At 35.1% G+C, this 24,788-nt stretch overlaps 1 protein-coding gene across 1 annotated transcript in view; it reads left to right on the top strand.

Annotated features, from left to right (window-relative positions):
- The window catches only part of LOC111047102 (rap1 GTPase-activating protein 1), a 314,361-nt gene that overhangs the window by 165,631 nt on the left and 123,942 nt on the right, over positions 1-24,788 (top strand). The window contains exon 2 of the mRNA XM_039433585.1: positions 18,714-18,798. Coding sequence (XP_039289519.1) covers positions 18,714-18,798 — 85 coding nt within the window. The remainder of the gene's footprint in view (positions 1-18,713; positions 18,799-24,788) is intronic.

Raw genomic sequence — 24,788 nt, 5'->3', positions numbered from 1 at the left:
TGAACCTCTGTGAACTTGGGAATATTTAATGATATGGGTTTCATGGTACAGTGGTATTATCTCATCAGAACCTGATCTTATGACAAAAATTTCATCATTTCATCACTCTATCTATATATATATATATATATATATATATATATATATATATATATATATATATATATATATATATATATATATATATAATAATACGGAATAATACAATCAGATGCAAAGCAAAGGTTGTTCATTTCTTGTAAAACATACCAGTTCCAGGAGTAGCAGACATTAGCACTGCCTTGAGTAAGATTTTTAAAATTCGTTTCACAGTTTATTCTATTTTCCAAGTTTTGAGCACTTATGTACAGGAAAATATCCAAGATTAACACATTAATAGCTTGACACAGCAAAAGGGTTTTCATACGCAAAGTAAGTTCTCATTTCACCTATTCACCTCCCAAACCATACATTTTACTAATAATTTGCTTCTCCAACCCCTCGGCTTCCCTTAGAAAATTGTTCATGAAATTTTCATTTTTCTCACATTCTCATTCCACAAACCACCTGATCTTCACAGCTACAATATAATACAACCTGTACACCATAGAAAACACCGACTACATGTTACAATTCTAATGAGAATGCGAAACAAAAGCTGGTTAAGTCTGCTGCGGCATTGTTTGCGATGATGCATTATTATGATAGTGATCTCCATGAGACAGCATCAGCAGCAGTCAGCCGCCGCTCCTGACTCTTTCTTGTTTGTCCTTCCGGCGGCGAACAGAATCGAATTATTTGTTAGGATGATGACCTCTAATTAATTAATTAGAAGAAAAGGCGCATCTTTGGATTGTGCTCCTCGAGAGCGTGCATTGTGCGCGCGACTAAAACAATACGCCTGGAAGCCATTGTAGACGTGGATGCTGCTCCTTTGTAAGCGCTTCGATCGGCCAACAAAATTCGCCTGCGCTGAAATGATTAATATTCGGACAATCGGCATTCCACCCCTCGACTCCAATACAATCCCTTCCCCTACCCCTCCTACTCTTTGTAGCAAATAGTTGATTGATGATCTGCGAAAATATCATTCTCCTCTCGTCGAGGTCTCCTTTTATTCTTGCGCGAAAAAAGAAAACAATCACCTCGTAAGAAGATCGAGATGCGAGTTGCATCAACTTTCCGAAAACACTGCCTACTCGTCAAACCTGACATTCATAATGTCGAACGTCCATTAGGCCATAACGTGGTGACTTCGTTGATGAATTACTCCAGAGACATGGCCTATAATCAATTGAGATGTTATTCTTAGATTTTTACTTCTTTTCTCCCCTGACCTCTTATTGCATGAGCATATAACATACGAAGATATAATCAACGATGATCTTTCTTTTTTTATTTCGAATAAGTTACTTTTCTGATATGCTTTTTTGATACTTTTTTGATAACTTGATCCTTGTACTGAGGTTTCAAACTTCACAGTTCTGAGGTTCTTTAACCTCTTCAGGAGCCTTCTTCACTAATTCCATTCAAATTCGCCTTCATATTATTTGATTTCTTTATTGCTGAATGAGTGTTTCACTTCTCTCATGTAATGTCATGAAATTCAGGATTAATTAATTTCATTGACATAAATTACTTGGTGAGAGCACTTTCTGAATTCAGCATATATTTCTCCAATGGTCTAATGACATTAGAGTGCAAAATAAGAGAATACAATTCTCAAACGTTTCAAACTACTCGAAATATATCATTTCATAGATTCAGTTACTCTAAACAATATATTTTTAATTATAATAATACCTTATTAACTCAGTGACTCTGAGCTCCATACTATTTTAGAGTCTACAAAATATCCGTTTTTGTGGGCTGCAGGAACTGTAGAGCCGTTGCTGGGTTGGGCTGACTTTTAATGATTTGAGGCTCACATACCGTTTAGTGAAGTGCTTAACAAAAGACTATTGGCTAGTAGGCAACCAATCAAAGGCCGTGCAGCTCATAAACGCGATCACCACATGAATCTTGTTTTATAACCACTGATTTTTCTCATCTTTAGCAATGCTATAAAAGCGTCCTCCATACAAACGCTCTGTTATTTAATTTTTGATTGTAAGTCAAGAATAAATTTCAAAATGCTATACTATGTACTTTATCGTTTCTTCATCCGTTGGGAGCTAGTCATTATAGTCTTGGCTGTCTGTGTAATGTACAACGAATACATTATTAAAGTCGGAGGTATAGCTTTACGCGTTGTAAGGAAACTCGTTTCCAGGCATAAATCATGAGCCATTGTGAGCAGCCATATTAAACATGATGTCAACGTGAGTAACGACTGTACGCAACTATTGGAAATTGATGAAGAGATTATTTAATCCCATTTGACGGTCAGGAATTTCGACTGTTCATCTTCTACCTTTTCAAATTTAGCAAGCTATTTGTATTCCTGTATCCTGAGTAGAGATTGATTGAAGGGATCTTCCAAGGTACTCAAGTCCTTCTAAAATATTTGGAGAAGTTTCATTGCGAATTTTATTGCTATAGCATCTGTTTTTGTCTATTTCAATTGAGATTATATTTCTGTTTGATTTCTTTTAGCAGTATTATATTATTAAAGAACTGAATGCTCTTTCAAATATGGAAGAAAACCTCTATACCTCATTGCCTGTATAAGCCTCATTACCATATTTTTCAACTTCCTGATTTGACATCAATAAATCAATCTTCAAAGTAGACTGAAAAAAGCAGCCTGGTTGGTGTGGCTCACTTATTCAAATTCTCATTATTCATCGTATGATCTATCTACTGTGTATTATAATGCTCTTTTCTATAATATCTGATAATAATTGAGAATTTATGAGTGACTACTATATTCAGATTTGTGCAAAGTTCAAGTCAAGCACTCTAGTCAGGTCAAGGTAACTGCAATAGATACTACTTGGAAATCAGTATCGATAGTACCCACTTTTTATAAATCTATCGCTTGTTCGGGAAATTATTGTATTGTTGTGTTGTCTATCGAGAAAAATGTGTGAAATTCATGAAGGTCAATCGTTTCTGCACCCTAAAGCCATAAATTAACCGCCTATTAGGCCGCCCTCGCTTGAAGGTAACAAACCAATAAACACTTAAGATCTGAACAAAACGTTAAAACGGATATCTACTTGTGAAAAATTAATTTTATCGAGGAGTGAAAGGGTTACAGCTACTCCACGCCGAACGTCTCTGTCTTCCAATATTCGAACGTCAACCTTCCTGTTCTAATAAATGTCTCGATCACTCAAACTCTCTCTTTATCTCTCACAATAGACTCTCACTTATTTCCTCTCTTTGTCACTTAACCCGAGTTCGGAATTCTATTGTTCGCAAATCCATTAACAGACACGAAGTAACCTGCTTCGTGTTTCAAACTAGTTGCAGACTAGCGCCCGCCGCCCGTTGTTTACAGGGAACAGAATTTTTTCGCCCCCAGCTCAGAAAACTCCCCCACCCACCATCAACCTCGCCGATAAGCACCTGCATCATTTCCACCCAGCATTCCCCCACCCATCACTTCTATTGGCCCGTTCAATTGAAAAACTACTATTCTGGTTCACTGCTGATATGGACGATAACTTCTCTAAATGTCTCTCAGCAAGCTGCTTTGATGACTGCTGTAATACTTGTCCTCAATGTACCTAGAATACAATTCATTCTAGGTACATTGCTAGCCTTGGTTAAAAAGACTAGATTTTGATAAATTGTTTAATATATGAAGTGAACGTGAATATGACTCTCAAATGTATAATATTATGTCAAGTATTGAAGCAAGTTTCCATAGTATTACAAGAATTTGACATCTTAAACAGCCTCATCACAAAGTTTGAAAGATTGAATCATCACCAAAGATGAAGAATAATAAACGTAAATTCAATTGGTACGTTTCCAAAATGTTTGAGGAATTTTATTCATAGAGGGAGATTACGGATAGTATAAATTTTACCTAATTCTTTTATTTTGTGGATTTCATAACTCTCTTTTTCCAAATATGTTTCTTGGAAATGAAGTCCTTGGAGTGTGATATTGATGAATATTTGTAGAAACTCAAGTAGGAATTATGTGACCCTATTCGGAAGTGCAGAATTAAGTGAAAGATGTTGGAATTATATTTGTGGTAGAAGTTGGAATGAAAAAGGAGAAAATCACAGTGATTTTGACCAATAAATGCAGAGCAGAAGAATTAGAGGAAATCAGGTCAAATGGAAAAAGCTTCCACTCGCTTGTACACTAGGAATATTCCATTTTCAAAAAAGTACCATTTTGCCAGTACAATCCTCTTCATAGCAAAAAACCGATTCTCCCAAATCAAATTTCTCTTACCAGATTTTTCATTCATTACATTTTCTACTATTTCCCTGAGGATTAATATTCGAAAGATACAGAAAGCAATTTCAAATTTCCGAGTTATATCATATCAAATCATATTGGAAAGTCATATGCAGGCTCACTATAATGGTAATCTGATGGTGGGAGAGAATCATACAGGAGGCATACAACATACTAGAGGCAATCATAATGTGTCCATAGCTTATTCTTGGAATTTGTGTATACCATATAATCTCATTATATAGTGTATATTGTATATAGACAACTAGATGCAGAGGAGCAGCATGTTTGGGTACTATAGATACACTTGAAAGAAAGTAGACTGTTGCGAGAGACTGTGTGACTGTTGTTACAGTAGTGGTTGCTGGTCTAGTGAACAGCCTTCTCTATTTGCGTACTACTCTCATGGGTTGGCTCGGAACCCTATAAGGATGGTAGCCTACAGTAGTTTGTGCCCCCGGGCCCTCGAGGCAGCAGCCATCCATGATCACGCAGTCACGCATGGACAATATGGCCACATGGGATCCCTGCCTAAGATAATAATTGTCTCAAATACATTTGCTTTGCTCTCTCTTCCTCTATCTACCTTTCTCTCTGTTTGCTCAGTGTTGGTCATCGACATCCCGGGGTCAAGTCGCCATTCATTTATTTATGGATTTTCATGAAATAATGAAATTTATTCCTTTTTACAAAAGCATGGAAAAACTTAAATTTGATAAGCAGGAACTTGATTGACCACACTCAGTATTCGTAGTCAACTTGCAAACAAAATGAAATAATCATTAGTACTTAACAAATTATACTACTTCATTTCCTGGAAAGCAAGGCATCAAGGTAGTCTTTTCATTATCTCCATAATTTATTTACGTTTCTTATTGATTATTACACTGCAGCTCTGAAACACTCATTCAAGAAACTTGAAAAATCAATGAAATATCAGTTAAAAAAACGGAAAAGTTTGAATAATAGGACCTGTTTCATGAAAAACTTGAAGTCCCGTACTAGTGGAGTAGTTGAATGTAGGATGTGCACAGCTGCACACACACTAGTCAGGTACAACACGCAGTGTATGTGATATAAGGTAAAATAGTGCAAGTCCAGTTAAGGTCGAACTGGACCATAACTGGACTTGTATTATCTATTTATTCAATTCAACATAGAGTAAACTGTTTTTGGTGACTTCTGAAATCTCGTGAAAGAGGGATCCCTATTGGCTTTTTGATTTTTTTATGAAACAGGAATGGCTTGTACTGTACTACTTGTCTTATATTTTCTCATCAATAATGAAATCAGTAACAGAGCTTCATTATTACTTAGATTGTTTGAGTTTCTTTTCTATGCTACTTGAATTGATACTTGTTTAAATTGAACTTTCAAAAAAATTGTTTTGTTTCAAAGGTTTCTTATGTTTAGATATTTCTTACAATGAAACTGACCTAATTACCTTTTCCTACTTCCTTCTTTGAAGCGTTCTTATTCTTAAACTTCATTGAATAGCATTATTAAAAAAATATCATGTACGATAATCAACAAATCCGCTTGAAAATCGAATCATTTCTCAAATTTCAAATGGATTTGAGCTAGAATAACCAATCATAGTCACGATCTCGCCAATACCACCTTGATTTTTATATTTCAGTTCCTAGTTTTGATAAAAGCATAGAACTGGAAGTAAGATCTTATAGTTCTTTGGTTAGAAGTCATCAAATTTGTTTCGATCCAAGTGCAGCTCCATATTACATCGGGATATTCGGCAACTGGAAAAGCCTCTTTGGAGCTTTGTAGGTGGCCGCATGCAGCATCCAGCATCCAGCATCCAGCATCCCTCAATCACGACTGGGCCGGTCACCAGCGTTAATTAGACGAGTTCGATAGTGGACTGTTGCAATCACTTTCTCCATCTTCTTTTCAATCTTCACGACTTCACTATTTTCCTCTATTTGCAGCGATATCTGGTATTTTCAGTGACGTAAAACATATTTTTACGATTCTAATCGCGATTGTTATTTTGTTTTGGGGAGCACGCCCTATTGTTTGGACGTTTCGATTTTACAACCTCGTCTTGTTTTCGCTTTCTACAATAACTGTTATTACTTTTAGAAGTCAATGTCCTTCGATGCATTGTTCCTAGTTTCTCATCTTGATTAGCTGTTTGTAACAATTTTGACCTTTCGGGAATCTTTCAAATCCTTAAGACTCAGAATCTATAATTCACGTTTATTACCCAGCTAAGAACTCGGAGAAATAATAGAGATATTCTGCAACAAGCTCACTAAGGATATCTATAGGTTCAGCCACCCTTATCAATTATTTGTGCTCTTTGAAGCTGTAAATCGAGAATCAAACCAATAAATAATACTTGTTTACTACTTGATTGAATCATTACTCTCCCTCAACGCACATCAGTTTTGAAGGTTGAGTAATCAGAAGCAATACTTAATTTTAAATTGTAAATGGAATGAAATACGTACAGTACAATCAATAGTAGCATTTAGTACATGATCAATAGTAACAATGACCTATCAAAATTTGCTTATAAGGAGAATGAACTCGACTGTATCTCTTAAATTTGTTATTAATCGTTCATATTACGTACATTCAAACTCAAGTCTCCCATTAACAACTTGAGTTGAAATCTGTTTCCCAATGAGAAGATCTACTACCATGGGAATTTGAGAAAAAATAGATTCTAATTTTGATTCCGTGTAGTAATCACAATCATTCCGTTCACATCCACATTATTTAAATTGAACTTATTTTTATCACATCATTGCATCAGAAATAGATTGAAGATTGCGGATCTCTATCATTTCAATACTCCAACCGGATTTCCACATTTTAACTTACACTTACACACGGACTCCAATCTCTTTCCAGTGATAAATGTTTTACATAAGTTAAGAAGTGTTGGCCACCTTTTTTGGGTGATGACGCACATTGTAGTTGTCGCTAATACAGATGTCGCTCTGGTCGCCCTCTAATTATATCACCCACACATCTTCCTTTCTTCTTTCACTTCTCTCTTATCTCTATTCCTGCTTTCTCGGTGATTCTCCGCTGGTGTGTGGCCGGATAACGTGAGTTAACCGTGTGAACGTCTAGCAGCTCATCTCCACACTTGCCAACTAGCGACAGGAAACTCTTAATTTGAAACGAGAAAAAACATCATCCTCTTTGTCTTTTTCATCCTTCCCAGCCACTTCTCCAGAAAAATTACTCCAATTTATATTATTTAACTCCTTCTTGAATTACTAATAATATCTCATAACTGCGTTTGCTTATTTGCATTATGTACATTGTGGAAATAGGTTTACTGCATTTAGCACCCTTCCAGTTTTCTATATGTAGGTTTTCAATTCAGGTGAGACTTGTGTTGAAAACACTCCATTCTCATTTCATCCATTTTACCATTTTTATTGATAGTATAAAGTTTCCCAACATGGGCCGTTATCTCGATGCAGACAGGTTCTATATAAGCTCTTGGAAATACAAATTGAAGTGTTCTAGTTGACTTGTTTAAAAAATACCAAGTAGGCCTAGAATATGCTGTACATGAGATTCTTAGAAGTATATTGATTCAAGAGAATAATTATTGTGTGATTGAGTAGATTACAGAAGTCATAAATCGAAATTATCAATAACTTCTCTCATTAACAGTAACTATAGTTCAAAGATGAAGATAGATTAGATTGAAATATATAAACATCTTATTCTGTGTTGAAATCCCTATATCCCATCTATTAAATATTATGCTATTTCAAACTTATTTTTTGTCGATTATTGAGAGGTAAAAAGTTTTCAAGTTAAACCCATAGAATTCATTTCCACTCGTCATTGGATCTTGATAATACGATTTTTTTAATAGAAGCGTATTGGACATTTAAGGCAATCTGGACAGCAGCTTCAATTAAGCAATCGCAGTTTGATTGGCAATTAACAATTCAAAGTAGCATTGATTTCCCTTCACAGTCCGCTATTATCAAGTCGACTACGTTGTAATCGATTACAAGCCACTCCCATATTGACATTGAGATTACTGCCATCGAATCAGAACTAGGTTGATCCATGGCACATTGGTCATTCCCACATTTATCTCCTAATCCAATGAGTGAATTCAATTAAATCCAACTCGCACTGGTATGAGTATGTTGTTGCCGAATTAATCGCTATGCAAGTTCCAACATCCTACAAACAAAATGAATTAGTATTCAAAGTTTGGAACCTCATTGATATTCTAGTTATTAATTTTGTAGTGCTCTTGAAACGTGATCACCTAGCCGAAATTTACATGGAACGTGATTTGTTATTCACAAATTGAATAAACTGAAATCGAGAAGCGTTTTAATCATTGCTATTTCAATTTGGAACGTAGATTATTGAATTCGAGAGGGATTTAATTTATTCGATTTTTCTATGCGTCTGCGAGGAATAATATTTCTGGATTTATTGTCTAAGCTCTTAGAGATTTATGAATTGACCAGTAAATCGTGCGGAGCATTTTAATAGCTAACAGAGGATCTCTTTCCGTTCATTTGATGAGAAATGTGGGTTGAACAACGCGTATGGTGCTGGCCTTATGGGATGGATTCGTCCTTGGGGAGCCGTTATTCCCGTTCAAATACAAGCACTAACAAATGTTTGTCACAGGTAGAACTATGTTAATTATTTGGACGTCCTGCTCTCAAGCAGTAGCCTGTTTAGTTCATGACACGTTTGTTAAATCGATTCACTCGTTTTGGAAATGTCGAGCAACTTGCTACGAAGCAGATGAATTATATGCATAAAATCGCTATTTCATACATAATATATATATTAATATATATACATATTTTATATATTATAGATATTATGAATGGATAAACAATAGAATGTGAAATTTGAACTTTGCAACAAGGAAAACTGATTATCAACTAGGAAACTTTATTGAAGAAAATAAATGGAAAGAATGAAACCATCATTGTAAATCAATTCAACTCAATAATCATGCACTTATGATCCTCATTATTGATTTGCGAGAAGAGCAAATCAAGATTAAAATATAAGTAAATATGATTTAATCAATGTTTTTAATTAGGTAGTTCAATGCATATTATCGATTTGAAATCTTCCTAAACAGATGATGAGGTATTAAATAATAATTTTGTATGTTGGATTGTAACTGTTGGATTGTTCTATCTGTGATGAAGATAATCAACGTATTGTTTCAAATTTGTCTACCTACCTCAACTCTACCTAAACTTTTACTACCTTTAAATTGTTACCGCAACACATAAAATGTAATGTTGAACAGTTGAATGTAATGTTTTCAACAGTTTCACCGACAAGTGTTTACCAGCTCGCTAAATGCACACTGCTGCAAACTCCAAAGCCCTCATAGTTCGATGAAGTAGCTTGTATTGTCGCACTGTAACAAACTTTGCATCAATGAGTTGGTTGCAAAACGATATGTGGGTCTTCTCCAGACAGAAACACCCAACAAACAATTAACACCCTTCATTTCCACCAGTAAATCACAACTAAATTTCCAGCGATTTCTAATTACTTCGTGAGCGTTCAGAACTGACAGAATCTGCATTTTGGAGATCAACTGAACAATCTCATCAAACATTTATAACAATTGAGAACTTTTGTGATATGCAATGAAGGGTGAAACCGAAACTGGAAAATATAAAATACGTGATCATATTCTGTGAAGAATCCTCCGATTTCCCCAGTAGATCTGAATTAAAAAACGCATAATCTCACATTTTCTTTTCCACATAACAGAGAAAATTATAAGTACAATATTGTAGAGTTGAGTATTCAAACCAAAATAGAATCTCTAAAGAGGATGGGATTCAACTCCATCACAACTGTCAGAAATTAGATAAATACTTAACTAAAAGTATTTGTCAATCAATTATTTCAAAAATTTGTCTAAATTATTTTTCCAATTGATTCTTATGAAACTTTATTGAGTGAATGGAATAATATTAATCAAAGAATATCTTATCAGATTAACTAGCCTTCTAGAAATTAATCTTAGTTATTGTTTTGTTAGAGATGAGAGAGATATATCTCGGAGCTCATAGTGCCATCAAAGGCGGATCAGAAAGTAATTACAGAATTTCCTATCTTGTTACGGAAGGTAAGCTCCAAAGAAACACAGAATTTCTGTTAATCCACGGTGAAAATAATTGAAAGTGATTTTTCTTCAAAGCCAATCAATCAGGTAATGGAATCTCAACGATCACTTGCACTGATTGGTTTCATCCTGTCCCGAATCCTTTACGGTCTTGGAGAACATTTTCTGTCACTGAAAGCTAAACTGTATCATTTTATTGCTTATGTTGTAAATTCTACTTGCAGAATATCAATGAAGAGATAATTATGAAAACAAATCTATATTGTGTTGCCGATAGTAGCCAATTAAAATTTGCCAATATCATTCTATAAAGCATTTAATATTATCTACGGTCTTAGTTCATAATTTAAAAGAAGTTCTATGTTTTTGATGATGATATTTTGTATAATCTTCAACTGCAATAAAGTTATCTTATCTAGCTTGCGCTGTGGTCCAACAACTAATAATAGCATAATTTATTATTAAGAACCTCCTTCAAGTGAAACTTCCAATGCACGAGAATGATACAATAGTCAAGCGTTTTGTAGTCTAAATTCAAATGTCAAAAGCAGAATGGAATTATTTATTGGATTGTGGTGGGAGTGGGAAGTAGGCAGTAGGGGTAGGATTGCAGGATTGCATGAGCTGTGAGGCGCATCCATCATATGGCACGAGATAAGCCTCAACTTGGACAACCAGCAGTGCAGCCAGTTCGCCATCTCGGCTCTCTAAGGCCAGGCTTCATGTTCTATGATAAAATCCTCAGCAAAAATTCACTTCTTTCACTTCAACAATAAGTTGTTTCCCTTCGCTTCAAAGCAAACCGTCGGCTGCTCCGTTGTAATAGAAACGGAAAAAGACATATCCGATAATCCTTCCAGGCTGGGGCATTTTACAATATCACTATATATTTTATTGCTCTTTGTGTTCTTTTTCGAGTCTCTATGGAAAATGCTCCGACTTGCTTCCAGCACGATGGTCCTGCGGCATGCTTCCACCAATCACTTCTCTTTTCTCCTCTTCACTCCTCCTTGCATCACATTTCTTCCTTCTCCACCATTTATCCTCATCCATTTATTCTCCTTTTCTATTCTCATCATTCCCTCCTGTTCATCATCTACTCATCTCTCCTGTTCCGTCTATTTTGTTTTTCTTCCTCTTCTTCTTCTTTTTTCTTTTATCTCAATTTCTCATATTTTCTCTTTGTTCCTATTCTCTGAGAGTCAAGATGCTAATCTTCCTCCACTTGAGGTTGGTCATTGTTTGAATAAATACAAATTTGAACTTTTTGATTACCAACAATCAGAAAACATTTATAAAATGAAGCAAACTCTCAAAACCCAACATTTCTCAACTACTGGGTAATGTGGCACAGGTGTCCTAGAGTCCTAGCTCACTCTCATTTCTCATTTCTCTCCTGCTCCTATCTTTTGATTTTTATTATTTTCTCAATTTCGTCTCTCTCTCTCTCTCTCTCTCTCTCTCTCTCTCCCTGTCTTCCGCTGTCTTTTCTTTCTCTATTTAGTAACCGAATCAATCAGTAGTCTCCTTTTTTCCCCTTGTCATGTATTTAAAATTCTCATTCTTATCTTTTGTCATGGAAATTCTATTTTTTCTACAAACCCTACTTTTCTCCTCGATTCGTCTCTTATTCAATCTATTCTCTTGATAATTCTCTTTTCTTCTCCTTGAATTCTATTCACCTGATAGTTCGTCTCCTCTGATCAGAAGATTCTTCTCTTTTCTCCCTTAAGAAATATGATTACTGCTTTTTCTACTTGAATCATGGATTTCCTCTCTTTCCCTGTCTCCTCTCTCCTTTATTGACTCTCTACCTAATAAGGGTTATAAATATTGATCCACAAAGAAATCAATAAATATCAGTTCATTGTAAAAGAGTCATTCAGCTGTGAACCACTAGGTGCAAAAACTTGTGACGCAACTCCAATTGCAAACATCTCCCGATATAAAGTACATAAAAAATGACTATAAACAACCGTTCTCTTCCACTCATGCAATGTAAAACAACAGAGTAATAATAAATACGAGGAGATAACTCACACTAGCAGAAAATTTTGCTTCCAAAAATGGAGTTATTCAGCGCGTGAAATGATCGCATGAGAATTTATCGTCACCCATATCTATGAAAGTACCGTATTCAAATGTTGAGAGTTTTCTGTGAACGATTACTCTTTGCATTATTGTGAATAATAACAGAACAATGCTAACAAAATAAACTCCATCCACCTCCGATTATTATCTAACATATTATTTATTAAGTTGAATGTTTGAATTCTATAAGTTATTTGTTACTAACTCCAAGTATAGTATTGGTAAATATAACTAATATAGTACAGGTACAGGCAAATTATAACTTTACATTCGAGTTCATTCACTCTACAAGATGGAAAAACACTCATAAGTTGTTGCTGTAACTAAGAACTGAAAATTTAGCTGTATTTCATAAATATGTTGGGTCAGTATCCTGCTTTCCAATTGGAATACTATACTTGGATTACCACTTCACAATCAAAAATTTACTTCAGTCCAATTCATTCACAAATTCTGATACTCTGATAAGCTTACGTCTCACCTGAATCTTGACTCGAGTAGACAGTATTAAATTAGCATCCAAGATGCTTCTTTTGAAATTCCACTGATCAAAGCAAGTGTCATCTGAGGGTGATGCCCTTTTTGATGTAGAGCCTACTGAACAGTTATCCGCAGATTTAATAGGGTGTGAACAAAGAGGTGATGATCCCAGGAGCCAGTGAATTTCGAATTTGGAATTCAAAGCAAAAGACTCAAGTAACAAGACGGAAACCAATGAAGCAAAACAAAGGTTGTGGCGTTGGTGTGGGTTAGCATTTTGTGTACGCATCGAATTCCCAGTCAAAACACGTGTTACGATATGCAATTTTATGCGCACAACAAGGAAGCTGATACGGTTGGTGGAACGGGCGCGAGTGAGAAGGACAGTCGGGAATAACCTGGAAGAGTTCCAGTGTTTCTGGAATTCTACGCTTGGCCTCACCTTATTCTCTCCACAAATTTTTCTCTTCACTTCTCACGTGTAGCCCATGCTGACTGAACTGTCCAACTGTGGCTATGAACGAGGAGTAAATTTGCAACATTTCACCCAGCAAATAATATTAGTCTTCCCGTTCATCGTGCTTCTAAAGACTGGCCCCAGCCCCAGGTGCCAGAATATGTTATAATACGCGTCAAGTGGAGAGACAGCGACAGCTCCTTTCATACAAGGCGAACGTGAGTTTCCTGTTCGCCAGTCAACGGTCCACCGTAATGATGTGAATTTATTTCAAGTGTCGTCACCATTGAATAAATGAATGTGAATTCCACCCAATATCAAGTTTAAGTTTATATAAACATTCCCTTAATTTCATTTATAGGTTGTGGTCTTTACATACTTCATTTGATTTTTTTGATGAACCATACATGTATAAGTGTGCACTGTGTTCAGTTCAGAACAGTTTTCTCATCTTTGAATGACTTCTTTGATCACATAATCTCAATTCTATAGAGATTGAAGATTGATGAATTCTCCATTCAAATTATGAAACATTTCAAAGGAACACGTGAGGATAGAGCACATGATAAAGTAACCAATCTATTGTCAGCAATCAATTATTTCGTGGGAAATATCGACTCTTGATTAATTTGACTTTAAATATATATTTCCCTTTCAATTCAATCAATCTATAAATTAGACAGTGAATATCAATCTACTCAAATATATTGATTGAAGTGGAAATACTATATTAATAAAATCACTTCACTTATATGGGCTACTTTATTCAAATTATTAAAAACAATATAAAAACTTGTAGTAGGTACCCTTATATTAAAAAATTAAAAATATTTCAACAACTAGTTTCGATTGGCCATTTTCAAGTTGAAATTTTCAACTAGTCTATAAAATATGTATGTTAAAGTTTAAACAATTTTTTAATATATATATTGTTTTATAATATATTGTTTTTTTTTTTGTATTAATAGATTATTGATTCATCTCATCAAACTCATTTGAGAGAGACTTAATATTACAAATCGATAAGGTTCATAGCAATTTATTTTCTATATGATATATGCAAAGAATGAGGATATTATTTTGCAAATGTAGAGCCTACTGAACAGTTATCCGCAGATTTAATAGGGTGTGAACAAAGAGGTGATGATCCCAGGAGCCAGTGAATTTCGAATTTGGAATTCAAAGCAAAAGACTCAAGTAACAAGACGGAAACCAATGAAGCAAAACAAAGGTTGTGGCGTTGGTGTGGGTTAGCATTTTGTGTACGCATCGAATTCCCAGTCAAAACACGTGTTACGATATGCAATTTTATGCGCACAACAAGGAAGCTGATACGGTTGGTGGAACGGGCGCGAGTGAGAAGGACAGTCGGGAATAACCTGGAAGAGTTCCAGTGTTTCTGGAATTCTACGCTTGGCCTCACCTTATTCTCTCCACAAATTTTTCTCTTCACTTCTCACGTGTAGCCCATGCTGACTGAACTGTCCAACTGTGGCTATGAACGAGGAGTAAATTTGCAACATTTCACCCAGCAAATAATATTAGTCTTCCCGTTCATCGTGCTTCTAAAGACTGGCCCCAGCCCCAGGTGCCAGAATATGTTATAATACGCGTCAAGTGGAGAGACAGCGACAGCTCCTTTCATACAAGGTGAACGTGAGTTTCCTGTTTGCCAGTCAACGGTCCACCGTAATGATGTGAATTTATTTCAAGTGTCGTCACCAGTGGATAAATGAATGTGAATTCCACCTAATATCAAGTTCAAGTTTATATAAACATTCCCTTAATTTCATTTATAGGTTGTGGTCTTTACATACTTCATTTGATTTTTTTGATGAACCATACATGTATAAGTGTGCACTGTGTTCAGTTCAGAACAGTTTTCTCATCTTTGAATGACTTCTTTGATTACATAATCTCAATTCTATAGAGATTGAAGATTGATGAATTCTCCATTCAAATTATGAAACATTTCAAAGGAACACGTGAGGATAGAGCACATGATAAAGTAACCAATCTATTGTCAGCAATCAATTATTTCCTGGGAAATATCGACTCTTGATTAATTTGACTTTAAATATATATTTCCCTTTCAATTCAATCAATCTATAAATTAGACAGTGAATATCAATCTACTCAAATATATTGATTGTAGTGGAAATACTACATTAATAGAATCACTTCACTTATATGGGCTACTCTATTCAAATTATTAAAAACAATATAAAAACGTGTAGTGGGTACCCTTATATTAGAAAATTAAAAATATTTCAACGACTATTTTCGATTGGCCATTTTCAAGTTGAAATTTTCAACTAGTCTTTAAAATATGTATGTTAAAGTTTAAACAATTTTTTAATATATATATTGTTTTATAATATATTGTTTTTTTTTAATTTGTATTAATAGATTATTTATAGCTTCATCTCATCAAACTCATTTGAGAGAGACTTAATATTACAAATCGATAAGGTTCATAGCAATTTTTTTCCTATATGATATATGCAAAGAATGAGGATAATATTTTGCAAAGGTAGATCATTCAATCTCAATCAATATTCTATGAAGTGTGAGGTTGAAGATGTGGAAATCTTTCAGTGTGCAGATCACATCAACCTTGACTCAAGAGTGCTACTGTTGGACAAAATAATAATTTTTTGAGCGAATTTAGTCATGAAGTTTGATAAGTCCATTGCGAATTATAATTATTTTTCCAGACTGGAAATTCAGGTTAATGAACCTTTGCTTTTTCCTAAACAACAAATTATTTCAGCGAAATGTCCGATTTCTAGAGTATAATTAGTTTTTTACCTGGGTGAGTTTCACATAAATGTGATGAAGGTGGAATAATTGATGAAAAAAGTAGGGTTGTATTGACTGAGCTGCGCTGTACGATTCAGTGAATGCTCCAAATTAAAGGAAAGACCTTGAATCGAGCACAGAGCTTCAATTTTGTACCTTCTGGGAGGCTGCGACCGTGAGTGAGGCTCCTGCTCCTGCTATGGGCCGGGAGGGACTTAACTCTCCTAATAGAAACTAATTATATGGCTGTTGTTTGGTTCGATACACTCCGGTCGCTTAGGCCTATTCACTCTCTTCTCTTCCTTTCCTTTTTTCTAACCACTAACTCAATTATGCCTCTTTCTACCACTCTTCTTTTCTTTCAATCCTTTATTTCCATTACAATCAGTTCTTCCGTTCCACCGCTTCATTCACAATAAGTCTTACTTACTTCAGGATTCATCTGTCCAAGAGTTCGCAAATGCGTTGAGAAGAGATCTTCAAATTGCACTAGACTAGACGTGTTTCGCAATTTTATATGAAATCGGAATTGTTTGAATCAAAGATGAGCAGTTTTTATTTTGCAGCATTGATGGATACTAGTAGTTGTGTGAACAGTAGACCTCACGCAGTTTTCTCATCCACAAGAATCTGATGTCACCTCTTTTACATGTTAACAAACTCAGTTCACGTTTGAATTTGTATTCCATATGATAAAATCATCCAGTTCTGTGATAATCTTTTCATCTGATTAAAATATTCCTCAAATATTTCAAAATTAATTTTTTTCAGTAGAAAATATTATAATTTCTTCAGCATTATTTAGTTATTCCTGCCAAATCTCATAGAATTCTATCAACGCGTTTGGCTGTAAATGCGTTATATACATACATAAAGACAAAAAGAAAATCCATAGACCTCACTACGTTCGGTGAATAAAGATGTTTCTGGAGTTTGATATTACTCAGGCTCAACGAATGTACCTACAACACAGGTAGCCTACCTTATTCCAGGTCAAAATTAGTAGACAGAAGGTTGGTCACTCATCTATAGTATTTTAGTTGAAATACAATTGGAGTGGGGGAAGTGCAGCCGTGACGTAGGCTGTAGTACAGAGTAGGCAGAATATCGCATTCTTGAAAATCATACGGTGACCTATAGTCAAATTATATAACACAAACATTTTCTGACGCAAAGCTTTCTGTTTCTGCTTCACAATAATTATCAAAACATTTAAATAATACAAGCATTTTGCAATATAAAAGCAAAAACCCCACCTCCTAACCTTCCCTTTCAAACCCTTAAGGTTTCTTTATCTTCTAGGTCGTGTTTATATTTTGTAGTTTGGCTATACATCAGCTTGTGAATTCGGGGATGAGATATTTTGATTCTCGTAGAACATGTGCTCGATACCAGCATGTGTTCAGTGCATTTATGTGAATGAAATTCATTGGATTTATTGGGATCGGTTTATTGCAATGCATTGGTTCATCAAGATTTTTTATGGTTAATCTGAAATAATTATAATAGTATAACGTTGTCTACTAATGCTTTTCCAGATTATTAACTTTTTCGTGTCACGTTTTTAGATTCTTGAGAAACTTTCAACCTCATTTTATTCATACAAGTTGAATGAACTTGAAATATTTAACAATCATTAGAATCATTAGAATTGGTGATTAATTCGCTATAAGTATGGAGAATTTTTAAGTTCTAGGTCAATCTTGAGGGGATTAAACGACAATGTTTTTGAAGATACAGTGAATAAACTGTATGCTCGATGTGGTTACTCTATCACTTTTTTACTACACGTGACATCACGCTGGCGTTCCCCCCACCACTTCGAATCTTACTCCTGTGAGTGATCAACCTTCTGTCTACTAACGTTAATTCCAGGTACCTTATTCTAGGTACCTTGGGTTCAACTGTTAATAATCAACTATCAATTTCAATATTTTTCTTTCTCTTTCTATTAGTTGAAATGTGTCATTTTTATGAGAGCTTCCTTAGTCAGTTTTCACATTTGAAAGGGATGAATTGAAATTTTAATATACTGAATACAGAAATTCTACTTTAATAATATGATTAAATCACAGAATAGGTACAGAATGGAAACTGTCAATCAGACGCCTATCTAACCAATGCTTTTTACAAGGCACAAATACTAGACCGTCACGTGACCTTGGGAAGTTCCAATCCTGGTCTTCTGATTGGCTCGCGGCAGTGAACGAGATCAATTGATCCGGATCAGTATAGTGATCCGAACCTCCCATCAATACTGTTACAATGCGGAACTTCCTAACAAGATGGCGTATTTTTGCGCCAGGGTACTAGCCAGGTTTCCATACTGTATGTATACTGTGATTAAATCATCAATCACATTGCTACTGCGATTGCAATTGAATTGTTAGATCTAATATTGATATTTAATTTTTGCAGGAGGCAAACTGAAGAAGATCAGCTGTACTGTCAAAATCATGCAGCAGTGCAACCGTCTCCAGATACCGGGCAGGAGAAATTCAAAGTGAGTTAAATGTTTTCTTAATATTTTGATTGAATTATCTTCCGCAATAATAATGAATACAGTAGATAGTTTTATCAAAATATCATAGCTTTAGATGAATCTTTGGAGAAGATTCTTGTATAAGTCTACGATTTTAATTGATTATGTCAATAATATGAGCGAGCCAATAAACATTTTAAAGAAAAACTCACAAAACAATACAACTGATTTGAAAATTATATTAGAATCAAACCTGGAAATATTAAAACCTCTGTCCTAAACGACCTCTACTCACTGGTTAATGATTATTTATGGAGAGGATTAACATCAGATACTATAATAGTTCATTAAAACATTTTGATGCTAATAAATTCATGTTGAATGCTGAATATCGATAATTATCACCAATGAATCGTGCACGATCGCACGCATAACGTGAGCAGATTACCTTCCTGTAATTACCGGAAGTGCACCCTTATAAACCGGAAGTCTGCATCCACATCGCATACCTAAACGCTGGAGAACAGTAGGCTTACTTTCACTGACTCAATCAGGTGTTAATATGTACCTAATATCCCTCTTAACCTTTTTAAATGAGGCTTTATGGAAAAGAGATAATTGATTCATGGCTATTATCCTCCAGGAATGAACTTTTAAGTGTACATTAACATGGTAACATAACGTAGTTTCCCTCTGGTAAGATCGATTGAGTTAGTAATGATAGGAAATATATGATATTAGTAGTAACAAATAAACATAGTTCTTCCTAGTGCTATAAGAAAACTCCCCTATAAATTGATGTGTAATCATCGAAATGAATAAAGAAATCTCTATGGACATGAATAATTACTGAACATCTATAAATCGGTCCGCACTGATACAATCATATTGATGAAAAAAGTAATACATATGCTTGAATAATTATTGGGTTATTATTATTAAATGAAAATCCCAATTAAATTATTGGGCTCTTAACTAATAATTATTGGGTTCTTTCTGTAAATGTCTGCTTGGTAAATGTAAATTGGCTCCTCCTGTGAAGGAGTAACGTGAAGTATGTATTCTTTGATATAAGATACTTCTCGAAGTTATATGGGGTTGCATATAGATTATTATGCAATTCAAAAAAAAAGTTCAGCAACCTTTTTGTTCCCATGGAAGATATTAAACAGCTACAAAGTTGCTATATCTAAAATCAGCTACTAGACTCATTCGTATACAATTACCAATGTTACTGAGCTGTATGCAAGCTCATTTGTGCAGTATCCTTTGTGCAGTAGCTTGAACTTGACTGTTGAAAAACGGGATATCAATGTTTTCAAGTTGCAGTTCACAGACACGTAACGCTTCACTACTTAAATTTCGCACAGCGTCTTCTTCCTTTCATTCGGATTGAGTTTCTTGTACTCAACTCTCATCTATAATGAGGATATGTGAAAGTCATTGCCAATATCAATCAGTTTTAGTTGCTAGTTTCTTTATTCTTTATTGATTCATACAATAAGTACATCATCAAAAGTTTCTGAAATAAGATCGTCCATTGCAATTAAACTTGGAATATTTTTTCATTACCCACGTATTAAAAGATGTCTTGTCGTGCATTTTTTCTTGATTCACCATGAAAAATTCAACGTTTTAATGTATTACACTTGGGTGAAATCGCAACAAGCAACATTCGAATTATCCCGTCAGGCTGACGAATTCTTTTGTTTCAGTGTTAATCTGCATCAGTTGGTCGCGATCAGCCATCACAAAGCCAAACAGCTGATGGACACATCCTTTCCCCAAACAAAGGCTCTCAGTGCTTACCTCCATATGCGAAATTACCGAACAATAAGCCTTATCCTCAAGAATACCTATCATTACTGTTCTTTTCATGTCATTCTTACCTTTTGTTGAGCATTCTCCCAACCTTCTCTCAAACACATGATGAATATAGGGTTAAGTCTAATCTGAACTTTTACAAACAACGTTCTTTTATTATTTGTTCAAAACCTCTAACCACACAAATTGAAACAGTTAGATGCTGAATAACACGCAGGTGTCGTTATATTGTTTGAAACAAGACACTCCATGATAAGTTATAATGATTATTATCATTATTTAATTCTTCAGCATCATCTTTTGAATAAACTTTCCTATTACATTCTACCTAATTTGTATTTTTTTAATAATTGTTTGAAATTTCTTATAATAATAAAGAAGAAGTAAAAAACCAATGCTTTATAGTTTTCACAAGCGTGGCTTTTTTATAGTTTCTCCATTCTTGTCCCTAAATGTAAATCAACAGAAAATTGAAAAATATGGTTCACTTTATTTCTTTTATTTGTTGAAAGAAATCTTTCAAATTAGAGTATCATTCAAAGTAGTTCAGAATATTTCAAATTGGAAACGCCAAAATTGTAGAAGTTAGACTTCTATCCCAATTATAAAATAATCATAGGTTGTAAATATTTGCTTCGATTTCAATGAGTTGAATAACATGTCCTGCAATCTACTTGTTTTGGGCTCTTAACAGGGATAGACAGGGATGGATATGATACCAACATACCAAAAACAACCAACAGGATGCCAATAAAGTAATATCATTATTTATACGACATGGAAGTATTCAAGAACTGCTCTCTTATGAAACAACTATGTGGCTTAAAGTTGCACCTAAGGCCAGATTCAAATACAAAGACATACCAAATAGACCATCTTTATTTAGACCACACACAATCTGAAGTGTTTTATTAGGCATACAGCCTTTATGAAGTTATCCAGAGTCGTACAATTTGATTGAGCCAATTCAATGCAATGTGCTCAGTTCTGAAAAGCATATGCAGGAATTCAGGCTGCTCTATTATCACAGCTTAGTGAGCTGCAGACCGTATTCAAATCAGACTGATGATGGAACTCAGTTCAGTTGTCGGCGACCAACATGGAAATATCTCAAGGCCGAAATAACTTGCTTCATCTTCAATGGAAGAATTTTATTTGTTCGATATCCCAACGGCGTGGTGTTGAGGAATCTCTTAAAGCTTGTAATTTCCTCGCTTACTGTATGGGGCAGATAATCGTCCCAGCTTGAGGCGAGGATAGGATCACTTGATGTGAGGGGGACTCTTGTTGTTAGGAGGAAGAGAGGTAGGACGCAAGAGGAGGAAAGGTAGGAAGAGGAGATGGAAAAGGAAAGGGTTGTACAGAAGCCTGCAGGTAGGACAGAGGCTACAGGCTGCCTGTACCATACAAAGCACTGAATGGTTTAATCTCCTCAGATAAGATTAGAAAATATGTTATAGGTGTGTTTTATAATAAAATGATGATATGGTCAGTACCAAAGCCTAATGAGAGGTTATTCGATTGATTGCAATAAAACACTCTCTCTAGGGATTTTAGATTTTATCTACAATCTACAAGGACCAGATTGTTACACAAAACCAAGAAAAACTCAATTTTATATCACAATGAATGACCAATAGAAGAAAAACTCAATTCCATATCATAATAAATGACTAATGGAGCATAAAAAGAAAAATAAGGTCCTTCTTTACAGGAATTCTCCCAGGGTACCTTGAAGTTATTTTTATTTCAATAAAAGTGGTAGTCCAATGTAGAACAAATTAAATAGTCTTCTGTACACTTTGTGGAGAAATAAGGCAGAGATTAGAATATGAGGCTCTTCTGTACTCTGTGAAAAAAGATGGAGTATGAGTTATTATATTCCCCACATAGAACAAAGCCCTCTTTATCAATTCTCCTCCTGAAATAGCTTATTTTGAGACTAAGATGTCAGGCACAGGTGAGGCTGCATCTCCTAGCCTCGGGCAACTCTTGAACGAGTCTGATGTTCTGCCACCTACACGTACTGCAGCCCTACAGCACCACAGCAACACAGCACCACAGCACCACAGCACCACAGCACCACAGCACCACAGCACCACAGCACCACAGCACCACAGCACCACAGCACCACAGCACCACAGCACACCCTATCTCTGTGGCGTGGCTCCCTTGGCATTCTCAAGCTCAGGACACTCAATTTAAATTGATGGAATTCAATTCAATTCAATTGATGGAATTGACAGTCATAATATAGTGAAAAATGTATCGCTGAATAACCTGGTTCCTGACAGTCCTCAATATTCTTGTAAGCCATTTTCACAATAATGAATCGTGCTCTATCAGTTAATGCAAGATAATGTAAGCGATCGAGGCAGTAAGAGGAAAATATTCTTTTTGAATTGATGCATCTTTAGATTGCACGCATCAATGTGTGATAAAATATGATAACGATTGGTAGGATTGTCAGATACATCAGTGAAGTTCTTCGAAAAGATACCAATACATTCTGCTCAAAATGTACTTTTATTTTAGAATTTTTTGTTAATAATGAAACGATTCTTATAACTATCAGAGTAGTAAATTGTTAAAAATCATTAATACTATATTTGAACGCGTTTTTGGTTTTTTTTTCAAGAAAGTGTCCAATCAGACTTGAGAGAGTGAAAGTGAGTAAATATATTTCTACCATTAAAAAAACCTAAATAGTACTAAACTCCTGTGATGTTCCCAATGCCATAAATTTTGAAAATAATTGTAATTTTTCACAATCTTCTCTTAGGTGAGCTCTTCAGTAGTAACTTCAGTGATGATATTTCCTGCCATCTGTCTCTGTCCACCGAAATCCCTCATCATTCATTCAATAATCCCCATCACAGGCGGAACTCACTCCATCATCCCATTCACGCAACACAAGATGTCCAATATTCTTGCTTCCTAAAAGATGTAGGTATTGCGATTTCAATTATATCAGTAGAAGGAGCAATATAGTATACCATTCTATGATACATGCACTTTATCAATCAATCAATTCTTCCCATGTGTGCGTTCCATGTACTTCCAAAACAATTATTCATCTTCACTGATAAGTAAATTGGAGAACTAGTTTACTATCAAACATAAATAATATTGTTTTGGAAGTCTGTAGAATCTACTTTGTAAACAAACATCTTGAAAGTATTTTGATATGATTTTTCATGTTCGGTAATTGTTCCATCCCCAGTCCCAGTTCCATGTATGTTTTCAACGAAGAGAGTGGTAATTAAATTCCGTTAGAGTAAAATAGGATTGCTCATCATATTGGCATCGTAAATTTTAATTCAACAGTATCTGCAGCTGCTGCATTCACTTTATTTCACCTTGAGTCTAAACTTCCATTTATATTGCACCATAAACGTTGGAAGCTGATTAGTTAGAAAGACATTTTAATAATTCTTCTAGCAATACTCCGTTCTTCTTTAACTCGTGAAATTATTCCTTTTTAATTCTACAAATAAAAAAGAACAAAAAGTGTTTTACCATTTTGTGCCTATCACAAGAGTATTACTTATTAGAAAGTGAATGCTATTAAAATAAATGATGTCTCAATAGAGGCAACAATTTCAATGGATTAAAGATGCAAACAGGCAAAATCACCATGAGGATACATGGATATGTAGGATTAACCAATATTATTCTCCATTTATACTTGATAACAGGTTTTTTGCAGCAACAATTCATCCCCATCCAAGGTTAGAGGTTTGTGGCTGGAAGATAAACGTCGTATACAGATTATAACGTTGAATCCTGAATTACCATTGGAATACAACAGACAGTGCTTTTAAAAGTCTTGTTTTGTATTTGTGTGAATCGTTACGCTCTATCTCTTTGCAAATGCTAGCTGACTGCGGTCGCTGTGCTGTTGTAGCATCTATCAAGTGGCGAACAATGGCACAGCTTTGTTTTCCAAGCCACAAAATCTTCTATTGCGCTGCACCCAATGGCAAAAAATTGAATTTCCAAATAGCTGGCACTCCCTCCACTCTCCCCTTCATCCCTCTCACTTCCACCTCCCTTTATCAGGCCATTCATTTTTCCGACGGCCACTTTTCGTCGCACAACGCATGAAATTCGCGTTAACGTCGTTTACACAAACGAAATATTCACATTAATGTTTTAACCTGGCCATTTTCGCGCCATTACATTGG

The sequence above is a fragment of the Nilaparvata lugens genome, chromosome 1 (assembly GCF_014356525.2).
Source record: "Nilaparvata lugens isolate BPH chromosome 1, ASM1435652v1, whole genome shotgun sequence".
In the NCBI taxonomy this organism is placed as follows: Eukaryota; Metazoa; Arthropoda; class Insecta; order Hemiptera; family Delphacidae; genus Nilaparvata; species Nilaparvata lugens.
Note: the sequence above shows the minus strand (reverse complement) of the source record. Positions and strands in the feature narration are given on the sequence as shown.